The sequence below is a fragment of the Nicotiana tomentosiformis genome, chromosome 1, assembly GCF_000390325.3.
Source record: "Nicotiana tomentosiformis chromosome 1, ASM39032v3, whole genome shotgun sequence".
Lineage (NCBI taxonomy): Eukaryota > Viridiplantae > Streptophyta > Magnoliopsida > Solanales > Solanaceae > Nicotiana > Nicotiana tomentosiformis.
Genome location: NC_090812.1, coordinates 113904019 through 113917068, shown reverse-complemented (window position 1 = coordinate 113917068; position 13050 = coordinate 113904019). Strand labels below are relative to the sequence as shown.

At 41.1% G+C, this 13050-nt stretch overlaps 1 protein-coding gene across 1 annotated transcript; it reads right to left on the bottom strand.

Annotated features, from left to right (window-relative positions):
- Positions 1-11312: 11312 nt before the first annotated feature.
- LOC138908858 (uncharacterized) lies at positions 11313-11711 on the bottom strand. Its single transcript, XM_070199540.1, has one exon. The coding sequence runs from the start codon at positions 11709-11711 to the stop codon at positions 11313-11315; it is 399 nt and encodes a 132-aa protein (XP_070055641.1).
- Positions 11712-13050: the final 1339 nt, after the last annotated feature.

Genomic DNA, 13050 nt, shown 5'->3' with positions numbered 1-13050 from the left:
ATCACGCATATTCAGGGGTTCATACCCTCAACACCAAGTTTAGAAGTGTTACTTACCTCGAACAAGCCAAATCCAATACCGAGTAAGCCGAACAATGCCCAAATATACCATCTTGTACGTACCAACCTCAGAACGGCTCGAAACTAGCCAAAAGAAACTCAAATACAACAAATGAAACCCAAGGAAACAATTTCAAATGACAAAGGTCGAATCTTTAATCAAAAGCCCAAAGTCAACCAAAAAGTAAAACTCGGGCCCGCACTTTGGAACCCAAACAAATTGACAAAAATCCGACAACTCATTCATTTACAAGTCCAACCATACTAGTTTCACTCAAATCCGACTCCGAATCGATGGTCAAAACTCAAGAATTCGCTTTATGAAACTTTAGTCAAAACCCCCCTAACTTTCTATTTAGAAATCATCAACCAAATGCTAAAAATAAAGATAGATTCATGAAATATAAATAAAACCGAGTAGAGAACACTTACCCCAATCCAAATGGTGAAAATCACATAAAATTCGTTTCAACGAGAGCTCTATAGCTCCAAATATGCAAAAATGGCCGAAACCTCCGAAATAGAGCACTTTAGAATCACTGGGCGAATTAATGAATCACGATCGCGGAAATAACATTGCGATCGCAAAGAAGGAAAAGAACTACCCTAGAAAATACCGTATGCAATCGCGTCCAATGGTCCGCTAACGCGAAGAACAAACCACACTACCTAAAACAAATCCTTTACGTGATCGTGAATTGAACCATGCGAACGCGAAGCACACACACTCCCACCCTTCGCGAATGCGTCGCCTCTTACGCGAACGCGTAAAAGAAATTCCAGTTCCCAATTGCCCATTCTTAGCACCATCCGAACGCTGCCTACACCATGCGAACACAGACAGTAACCATCTCTAAGGTAAGCGGTCGTTTTCCTCCAATCGCGACCGCGATTAAGAATCTGCCAGCTCCAAGGATTCTTCTACACAATCACATCACATACTTCGCGATCGCAAAGACCAATTGAGGCACCAGAAAACAGAACAAACCAGCATTGAAAACATGAAGAAAAATAGTCTGAAATCAATATGAAACATGCTCGAGCCCCTCGGGACCATGTCTGAACATTCCAACAAGTCCCGTAACATAATACGGACCTATTCGAGGCCTCAAATCACACATAACAACATCGAAACAACGAATCACACCTCAATTCAAACTTAAATGAAATTTAAACTTTCAACTCCCAAAACTCGTGCCGAAACATATCAAATCAACCCAGAATGAACTCAAATTTTGCACACAAGTCCCAAATGACATAAAGAATATATTCTAATTTACGGAACCATAATCCGAATCAAATATCATCAAAGTTAACTCCCGATCAAACTTATGAACTTTCCAAACCTTCAAATTTCCAATTTTTCCCAATTCGCGTTGAAACCTTCTACAAATATCCAAATGTAAATCCGAGCATATGTCCGAGTCCAAAATCACCATCTGGACCTAACGGAACCATCAAAACACCATTACGGGCTCAAATACATAAAAGTCAAACTTGTTTAAGTCTTCCAACTTACAGCTTCAAACATGACATTCATTCTTCCAAATCAATTCTGAATAAGCTGAAAACCTAAACTGACGATTCACACAAGTCATAATACATCATACAGAGCTACTCATGCCCTCAAACTACCGAGTGAGGTACAAATGCTCAAAACGAACGGTCGGGTCATTATATTCTCCTCACTTAAACATATGTTCGTCCTCGAACGTGCCAAGAGTTGTTCCAAAGCCGTCAATCACTGTGTAACCTTACCATGCACATACCTAGGGGTGATCCTACATCACCCTAATTCATATAAGCCCAACGACACAACCAAATGGAAGATCCTTAATCCAACCTTAGCCCATAATCTTTGGAATCCAATTTCCAACATCCAGAATTCCCTACAAGACCCAAATCCCGCATCCCTACACTGTATAAGTCTGAAAAGGCTGTATCAAGCCATAACCATAGCCCAAGACATAGTCATATGATATACCACATATCTCAAATATTCATAGCAATAATTTTCTACCATAATAATTGCTCAAAACAAACCCGATACCGGTAATAAACCTCATATAAAGCAAGACCTCGTTCTAAAACCTTCTTACACTGCCGATGATGAAAGAAACACGCAGAAACTCATAACCACTTATCATATCCACAAGTCATGGAGGTCTCTCTCCTTCGACAAGAACTATAGCCAATTTCTAAGCCGATCAGTGACACTATCTTTCCAAATATACCACAAATAAATTTGATAGCACCCATCTTAGGTCCAATGAACTTTCTTTATCAAGCCCAACTATCCTATTGATATGCCATACCAATACTACCTAGAATCACAACCTGTGCAATCCGTGCCCCGATAAGAAACAACTCAAATGTACTCAAACATGGAAAAAATAACTCAAATAAGAGGACCGTCCTGCGAGCTCGGTAAGTACTAGCACAACGCAATGCTAAGAATCCATCACACACCATAGGACCATAACACCCGAATCTAACATAAAGGATCATATCCCGACATAACCCAGCTGCAATGCGTGACTCCATCCAAACACTGGTCCATATGAAATACCTCAAGCCACCATGATCAAAATCAACAACCATAAGCAATTCGACGCCAAGTACACAAGTGCATGACCATAAACATGGAGAAGTGAATAACACAATACCACAGTCCGGAAAGAACATAACCAAAGCACAAATCAACCATTCAACATCTTAATACCCATCTCGCTCAAATTTCGCTATAAGGCCCAAATAGAACCGCACCATGTGTGCATATAACTAACGAATCACAACCCCTTGTAGCATAGAGGAGTAACTCATAGAATATATCAGAATACAAATAAGCTTAACTATAACAAAATGGCACAACCATCAACAATAGTAGTACGCAGTCAACCAATCTGACCCGATGTAGAATACGCATCCTCATTGGGCCTACCAATGGGCCCTAAATCAACTTTGGTCCTCAACAAATAGATAAATAACCATCCCAAAAGTCCATAATGATCTAACTATAACACGTACCACCATCTAGCTAACTTTGTCCGCATTTTCACAGTTTCCAACCCTGAAATAGTCTGGTTGTGAGAACTCCCAGTCTCCCACTCTATAGAACATCTAAATTACCATAGTTGATCCCAACTATATTACTCGAATGACTAACACATCCCTCGTACATAATCATTCCCACGAGAAATACTTCTATAATTCTCTCATGCCACATAGCAAGATCTGAATATCAACAGTCGATCAATCAGACAAATACTACAATACAAATGAAGCATCCGTAAGTTAGAACACAATGCGCCTTCTGAAATGCGCACCCTTTACAGGAAATACCAAGTAGTAATAGCATTCATCTAGACATCTGAACTGTCCATGTTGCCTAAGAATTCATGACCTTCCCTTCAAAACTGAACCGTGGCCGTGTACATGCAAATCTCAATCCCACACAACACACCATATCCATCATTCCATCATATAAAAAGTACGAGAATCTCATAATCAACTCTGAGTCACCAGCATAATACATATTCAATCAACCAAAAACCTTCCATTTTATCCCATCCAGGAGAAAATCACAAAAACAGCATGCTCCTCACGCTGGTAGGAAATATCCATCTCAAACTGTGGTAAAAATCATCGAGAAATCTTCGAAACCCATTTCCACATAACCAAGACATTAGAACTAAATATCTCCAACTCAACCAAGCCACGCAGGTCGCCAAGCCCAAGATTATTGCCACAACACACCTGTAGAGACTCACCAAATCATAGGTACCCAAGGAATCGATCATACCCATTACCGTGTTGATCGAACCTACTACTAAGTTGTCCTATTTTCTCTAAGTTCCTTCCAAATTACCCTCAAGCTGACACTCCTCCTCCCTATAATACCATGATCCTCAACCAAAATTCACCCCACAAGATCCTTGAATAAAACCACACCGCTCTAAGGCCCATAAGTTGGTGTATTCCCTCTTAAGAACCCTAAAAGTACCACAACAGATACACCCACTCTGAAAAGACCTTTTGTGAATCTAAAGTTGTTTCCTTCGCCTTCCTGATGCTAAAATGTAGAATCCATAATGTTATAGGAATGCTACAAGTCTTGACACCATCCAACGTAAATGTCAGATTCTAGCCATATGCAAATTCGCAAAATTCTCAATTGCTACATATAAATATTAGTACCTTCTCGAAAGTCATCCATTCTGCTCAAATCTCAATTGTACCGATCAAACGGGCCGAACGACCTATGCCCTATTAGTACGACAACATCCAAAAATGTAATCTACACCTTTAAGCAACCGAGCAATTTCCTATTCCATGCACACTACATCTTTTATGAATAACAACTCAATCATCCCATGATTCCCATATACCCATAAAGTGTAACATAACCCATATCCAAATATTCTTTTACTCGAGTCATCCTCGATCTCAACCACCGCAAGTCACATTTGATTCATAAGTATGCCTCAAACCGAAACCAGCACAACACATAACCATGCAATCAAATCGGTGATAACAAACTCCCCCATTTGGTTCAAAGCTATTGTCACGACCCAAAAACCAAATATGTAGTGATGGTGCCTATTGTGGAACTAGGCAAGCCGACTCATTTACAAACAAACCGATATTTTCCTTTCAAAGATAATTTCAATACTATTTAACATAAAACCTTCATTTAAGGAGTTCAAATCAAAGAAAAAAAAATAGAAGTGCGGAAAAGAAAAGCCCGACATCGGGGTGTCACTAGTCATGAGCTTCTACTACAAACTGTCTAACAATATCAAGGCTAACTTAGCCTGGAAAGTAACTAAATACAACTAGAGGAAGATAAGAGGGATAAAAGTAGGGGTTGCGATCGCCAAATAGCTACCTTGCTATCTCCAAGAAAATTGACAACCAGAACACCCAATAACCACTACCGTGTCCAACTACACCTAAATCTGCACACAAGGTGTAGGGAGTAACGTGAGTACACCAACTCAGTAACTAATTACAATAAATAAAGACTGAGTAGTAAGGGCAAGCAATATAGCATATAACGTCCATATCGTGAAATCTCAGTAAAGTACAACATGCTTTAAAAATCAGTGTTTGAATCAAATTATCTCGTTTAAACCCGGTTCCAGTAAAAATCATTTAAAGATATTTTTCCAATAGTTTTTCAAGCAAAGGCTCAATGCAAAGGTGAGCAAAAATTATGAAATCATAAATAGCCCCTCGGGCAAAACATCACTCATATACAGCACCTCGGGCAAACCTCACAGTCACTCGCGCCACTCGGGCATACCTCACAATCACTCTTGCCACTCGGGCATACCTCACAATAACTCATGCCTCCCAGTCACTCAGCAATCGGAACTGGGCACTCGCACTTAGTAGGTACCTGTGCTCACTGGGCTGTGTACAGACTCCGGAGGGGCCCCTTCAACCCAAGAGCTATAATTTGCACGGACAACTCATGTGCTGCACGGACAACTCACGTGCCATAATAATAAAGTATGCTGCCAGCAGGCAGCCCCGATCCACACTCATCCTCACAAATCAGGCCCTCGGCCTCACTCAGTCATAAACCTCTCAAGCCACTCGGGTATTTCAGTAAAATATGGCATTCAGGCCAAAAATATTTATATGCATCAAAATAGAATCATTAAACTGAGTTATGCGGTAAACAAGTATAAACATGACTGAGTATAGATTTTTCAATCGAAAACAATGAGAGGATGGTAAGAAACAGCCCATAAGGGTCCAAACAACATTGGCGCAAGGTCCAGACATGGCATTCAACCCAATTTATAGAAATTCTTTCTAAAACATATAAGTATCATATGGTTTCAACAAAGTATGCAACTTTACAGTTGCTACGGGACGGACCAAGTCACAAATCCCCAACAGTGCACGCCCACACGCCCGTCACCTAGTATAGTGTGTCACTAAAAATAGTAGAATGATACAAATTCTGGGGTTTCATACCCTCAGAACTAGATTTACAATCGTTACTTACCTCAAGCCATGAAATTCTTATTCTGCAATGTCCTTTCCTGGTGATTTGGTCTCCAAACGCCTCGAATCTGGTCATAAATAATTTGTTTCAGTCAATAAAATTCACTGGAATTAATCCCATAAGAAAATAATAATTTTCCATAAAAATCCGAAAATTAGCTCAAACATTGCCCGTGGGGACCATGCCTCGGAACTCGACAAAAGTTACAAAATCCAGAAGCCCATTCAACCACGAGTCAATCCTTACCAGCTTTACCGAAATCCGACCCCAACTCGACCCTCAAATCATCAATTTAAACCAAGAGGGTTTTCAAATTTTCCCAACTCAATTCACCAATTAAATGATAAAAACAACAATGGATTCTGGTAATTTAACCAATATTGAGTTAAGAACACTTACCCTGTTGTTTCCTCTGAAAATCACCCAAAATCGCCTCAAATCCGAGCTCCAAATGGTCAAAAACTGAAGTCCCTTTTTCAGAACTTAAACTCACTGCCCAGACTTTTCTTCTTCGCGAACGCGGTCAGTGCCTCGCGTTCGCGAAGCACAAAATAACTCCCATCCAAATTCCTCTTTCGCAAACGCTACATCACCCTCGCATTCGCGAAGCACAAAGTGCCTCTTCCTCAATGCCTTCTACGAGAATGCGTTCAACCCATCGTGAACGCGATGCTTCATTCCCTCTCACTACATGAACGCGACACCCCTCTACACGAACGCGTAGACCAATTGCCCGGGGTCTTCCGTTGCTTCCTCTATTCTTCGCGAACGTGTAACACGTCTAGGTTCATGATGCACACCCAGTCTACCCTTCGTGAACGCATGCTTCTCTTCGCGAACGCGAAGAGAAAATATTGCCAACCTCTCAGTTCCTCTTCACGAACGCGAGGCTCCACTCGTGAACGCGATGAAAGAAACCAGATGGTGTATCAGAAAGATTCCAGCAGAGTTCCAAGTCCAAAATCCAACCCGTTAACCATCTGAAACCCACCCGAGCCCCTCGGGACCTCAACCAAATATTCCAAAGTCCTAAAAGATCATACGGATGTAGTCAAATCCTCAAATCACCTCAAACAATGCTAAAACCATGAATTACATCCCAATTCAAGCCTAATGAACTTTGAAATTTCTAATTTCTACAAACGACTCCGGAACCTATCAAACAACGTCCGATTGATCTCAAATTTTGCACACAAAGCATAACTGACATAACAGAGGTATTCCAATTTTCAGAATCAGATTCCGACCCCGATATTAAAAAGTCAACCCCCCGGTCAAACTTCTTAAAAATAAAAATTTCGGCATTTCAATCCTAATTCCTCTACGGACCTTTAAATAATATTCTGGACACGCTCCTAAGCCCAAAAAATGATACAGAGCTATTAAAATTATCATAATTTGAATTCGAGATCGTTTACATATAGGTCCATATCTTGTCCACTTTTCTAACTCAAATTTTCAATTATAAGACTAAGTGTCTCATTTCACTTCGAGTTTCTCCCGGACCTGAACCAACTAACCCGATATAACATAATATAGCTGAATAACCCAAAAATAAGTATAAATGGGTAAAAGGGGGCTATAACTCTCAAAACGACCGGCCGGGTCGTTACATCCTCCCCCTCTAAAAACTTTAACGACCCGGCCGGTCGTTTTGAGTATTACAACCCCGTTTCCCCATTTACTTCTCAATTTGGGCTTTACAGTTGTTGTGTGACTTGCCGGGGCAATTGGTTCGGGTCCGATGAGGTTTTGTAATGATTTGGAACACTTAGTTCCAAGGTTTAAAGCTTAAGTTAAAATAGTGACCGGATGTCGACTTATGTGTAAACGACCTCGGAATTTAATTTTCATGATTCCAATACCTCCGTATGGTGATTTTGGACTAATGAGTGTGTCCGGAAAATTATTTGGAGGTCCGTAGTGGAATTAGACTTAAAATGCCGAAAGTTATATTTTTGGGAAGTTTGACCGGGGGGTTCACTTTTTGATATCGAGGTCGGAATCTGATTCTTGAAATTGGAATAGCTTCGTTATGTCATTTATGACTTGTATGCAAAATTTGAAGTAATTCCGGATTGATTTGATGTATTTCGGCATAAGATATAGAATTTGAAAGTTCAAAGTTCATTAGGCTTGAATTGGGGCAGGATTCGTAGTTTTAGCATTGTTTGATGTGATTTGAGGCTTCGACTAAGTTCGTATGATGTTTTAGGACTTGTTGGTATATTCGGTTCAGGTCTCGAGGGGTTCGGGTGAGTTTCGAGATGGTTTCAGACCATTTCTAGGCCATTCTTAGTTGCTGGTTTTTGGCCACAGAGGTATGCATCGCGGCTGCGGACAAACGGTCGCGATCGCAAAGAGCAATTGTGCGGTTTGGGCATTGTGACTCGTGATCGCGGAAGCCTTTTCGCGATCGCATAGAGGAAACTCCTGCTACACTGACCCGACTTTGGAAGCTTATATCTCGCAATCTATAAGGAATTTGGAGATGGTCCAAAAATGAAAGTTGTAGCTGGTGATGTCTAGTTTTCAGAAATATAAACCATTTGTAATTTGGAGTTGTTTACAAAAAGTTATGGTAGATACACTATAGGCTATCCGGGAAGCATTTGGACATCTCCGTTGCACAGGGCTGACTTTGGAAGCTTATATTTAGAAATTTGTAAGGAATTGGGATATGAGAAACAAATAAAAGTTATATACCTTAGTGTCTAGTGTTCGGAAAGTTAAACCATTTGGAATTTGGAGTTTTGTACAAAGAGTTATGACTATTATACTAGAGGCTTTCCAGAAGTGCCGGGAATTTGTTCTTCGTGATCGCGGAAGGTAAAATTTGGGCTGAAAATTTTTGTGCTTCGCGATCGCGAAGAGTAAATGCCTGGACGTAAGATATATTTTGAGGTTTCGGCCATTTTAACACATTTGGAGCTATGGAGCTCAGATTGAAGCGTATTTGGAGGCGATTTTCACCATATGGATTGGGGTAAGTGATTCTAACTCTATTTTGGTTAAATTACACGAATCTATTATTGTTTTTATCAACAAATTAGTGATTTGGGTTGAAAATAGTAGAAATATTCATAGACTTTAATTGAGGATTTGAAGGACGAGTTGTGGTCGGATTTGAGTAATTTTGGTATGGTTGGACTCGTGGTTGAATGGGGGTTCAGATTTTGTCAGTTTTATCAAATTCCGAGACATGGGCCCCACGTGTGATTTTTGGGGCGTACTTTTGGAAAATATTAATATTTTGATATGGAATTAATTCCTATAATTTTTGTGAGCAGAATCAAATTAATTGTGACTAGATTCGAGTCGTTTGGAAGTTATACGCGCAGAATGGAATTTCTGGAGCATTGCTTAGCTTGTTCGACATTGGATTTGGCATGTTCGAGGTAAGTAACTCTTATAATCTTGGAGTTGAGGGTATGAACCTTGAATATATGTATTTTGTGAATTGTTGGGAGGTGACGCACATGCTAGGTGACGGGCGTGTGGGCGTGCACTATCGAAATTGTGATATAATTGTTTCTGTGGAATTCTACAGTTAAATAATCTTGCCATTTTCCATGCGGTTTTATGTGTTAAAGAAATTGAGCTGAAAAACCTATTAAAAATCACGTTGAGGCTATGTACTAGTATTATTGGGACCCACAGAAGTCATATTGCTATGAATTATTTGTTTTAAATTAAAAATTCATACTCAGTCATTTTCATTTCATTACATATCATAACTCAGTTTTATGACTCTATTTTGATGTATATAAATGTTTTGGGCCGAATGTCCTGTTTTACTGAAATGCCCGAGTGGCTTGAGAGGTTTATGACTGAATGAAGCCGAGGCTGCCCGCCTACAACATACTTTATTATTATAGCACGTGAGTTGTCCGTGCAGATTATAGTTCCTGAGCTGAAGGAGCCCCTTCGGAGTCTGTACACACCCCCAGTGAGCACAGGTACCTACTGAGTACGAGAGGCATGAGTAATTGTGAGGTATGCTTGAGTGGCAAGAGTGATTGTGAGGTATGCCCGAGTGGCACGAGTGACTGTGAGGTTTGCTCGAGGGGCTGTATATGAGTGATGTTCTACCCGAGGGGCTGTTTATGATTTTTATCATTGAGTTGCATCGCATTGGCATGCACACATGACATACAGGCATAGAGATGTATTTCTTTTTCCTCATGCTGTACTGCATCACATCATTCATGATTTTTATACATTTTTGACAGATGGGCATAGTGATGCATTTGTTTTTACATGGGTTATCCGAAAGGAAAATGAAACATCTTATTTATTTTTGACAAGATTTTGGGAGGAATTTAATGTTTTCAAACTATTCACATTTTTGGCAACTCCGGCAAAAGATTTGAGTTTTCACTGATGGATTTGAAAGGAAGAACTATTATTTTGAAATCATGATTTGGCTGAGCATTTTATCTTTGAGTTACTTCTGGTATTATTTGCTTATTGTTGTTATGGATTGTTGTGGACTATTGGTTTTGGACCCGACCTTGGTAGAAGCTCGTCACTACTTTTAACCTACGGCTAGGTTTGTTACTTACTCAGTACATGTGGTCAGTTGTACTGATACTACACTTCTGCACATTGCGTGTAGATGCTGGTTGTTGTTGTTGCTGTGCTCGATGGTTGCGGGACTTGAAGATGTACATGCGTTTCTGTTGTAACTGCCTTTTGTTCAGGGTAGCCTTAGATTTATAAAAGCTCTGTTTATGTATTATTGAAACAGACTATGTATTTATTTTATTTCCGCTTTGTATACTCTATTCTTAGAAGCTCATGATTTGTACTACCAGTTCTTGGGGGATGTATAAGATTAAGATATTTATTCACTTAAATTACTTTAATAATTGTTATTGGAATTAGATAACTGAAAGTTGGCTTACCTAGCGGGTTGGGTTAGGTTCCATCATGACTAGTTGGATTTTGGGTCGTGACAGAAACATACCTGGAGTCTCGAATATGCGTGGATATCTTCTCCGCATCTCCCGCTCGGTCTCCCAAGTGGCCTCCTCCACAGGCTGACCTCTCCACTGCACCTTCACTGAAGCTATATCCTTTAATCTCAACCTTCGAACCTGCCAATCCAAAATAGCCACCAACTCCACATCATAAGTCACCCTCCAACTGAACCGTGCTAAAATCCAAAACATGGGACGGATCTCCAATATACTTCCGGAGCATGGAAACATGAAACACTGGCTGCACACTCGCTAAGTTGGGTGGCAAGGCAAGCTTATAAGCCACCTCCCCAATCCTCTGAAGCATCTCCCCTTCATGGGCGATGCATTTAGCAAAACCTTCTCCCCAACCATAAAAGACACATCACAGACCTTCCTATCCACGTAGCTATTCCGCCTAGACTGCGCCGTGCGAAGACGCTCCTGAATCAATTTCACCTTATCTAATGCATCATGGACCAAGTCTGTACCTAAGAGCCTAGCCTCACCCGGCTCAAACCATTCAACCTGAGATCTACATATCCTCCCATATAAAGCCTCGTACGGAGCCATCTGAATACTCGACTGATAACTGTTGTTATATGCAAACTCCCCCAGTGGAAGAAACTGGTCCCATAAACCCCCAAAGTCAATGCCACAAGCATGCAACATGTCTTACAATATCTGAGTACGCTCGGACTGCCCGTCCGTCTGAGGGTGAAAAGTTGTGCTCAACTCAACCTGAGTATCCAACTTACGCTGCACGGCCCTTCAAAACTACAATGTGAACTGAGTACCCCTATTTTAAATGATGGAAACTGGGACACCATGCAGGCGAACGATCTCTCGGATGTAAATCTCAGCCAACCGCTCTGAACAGTAAGTAGTACCATCTGGAATGAAGTGCGCAGACTTGGTCAGCCAATCCACAATAACCCAAATAGCATCTAACTTCCTCAAAGTCCGTGGGAGCCCAACTACAAAGCCCATGGTGATCCGCTCCCACTTCCACTTTGGGATCTCTAATCTCTAAAGCAAGTCACCCTGTCTCTGATGCTCACACTTAACCTACTGACAGTTAAGGCACCGAGCCACAAACCTAACTATATCCTTCTTCATCTGTCTCCACCAATAGTGCTGCCTCAATCCTGGTATATCTTCGCGGCACCCGGATGGATGGAATACCGCGAGCTGTGGTCCTCCTCAAGAATCAACTCTCTAAGTCTATCTACATTAGTCACACATATCCGGCCCTGCATTCTCAGCACGCCATCATCACCAATAGTCATATCCCTAGCATCACCTCTCCGGACCCTGTTCTGAAGAATGAGCAAGTGGGGGTCATCATAGTGACGCTCCCTGATATAGTCATTAAGAGAAGACTTGGAGACCACTCAAGCCAATACCCGACTAGGCTCCGAAATATTCAATTTGACAAGATGGCCCGCTAATGAATGAACATCCAATGCCAAAGGTCTCTCTGTTTCTGAAAGATAAGCTAAACTCCCCAAACTCTCTGCCCGGTGACTCAAAGCATCGACCACCACATTGGCCTTCCCTGGATGGTACAAAATAGTGATATCATAGTCCTTAAGAAGCTCCAACCATCTCCGCTGATGCAAATTAAGATCCTTCTACTTTAACAGATACTGCAGACTCCGGTGATCAATATAGATCTCACAATGAACCTCATACAAATAATGACGCCAAATCTTCAAACCGTGAACAATGGCTGCTAACTCAAGATCATGGACAGGATAGTTCTTCTCATAGGTCTTCAACTGGCGCGAGGCATAGGCAATCACCCTACCCTCCTCGAGGCATCATAATACACCGTGTAAGAACCTAAAGCTGATGGCAGAACTAACACTGAAGCTATGGTCAAAGCAGTCTTGAGCTTCTAAAAGCTCTCCTCACACTAATCGGACCACCTGAATGGAGCACCCTTTTGGGTCAATTTGGTCGCTGGCGATGCAATAGATGAAAATCCCTCCACAAAGCGACGGTATAA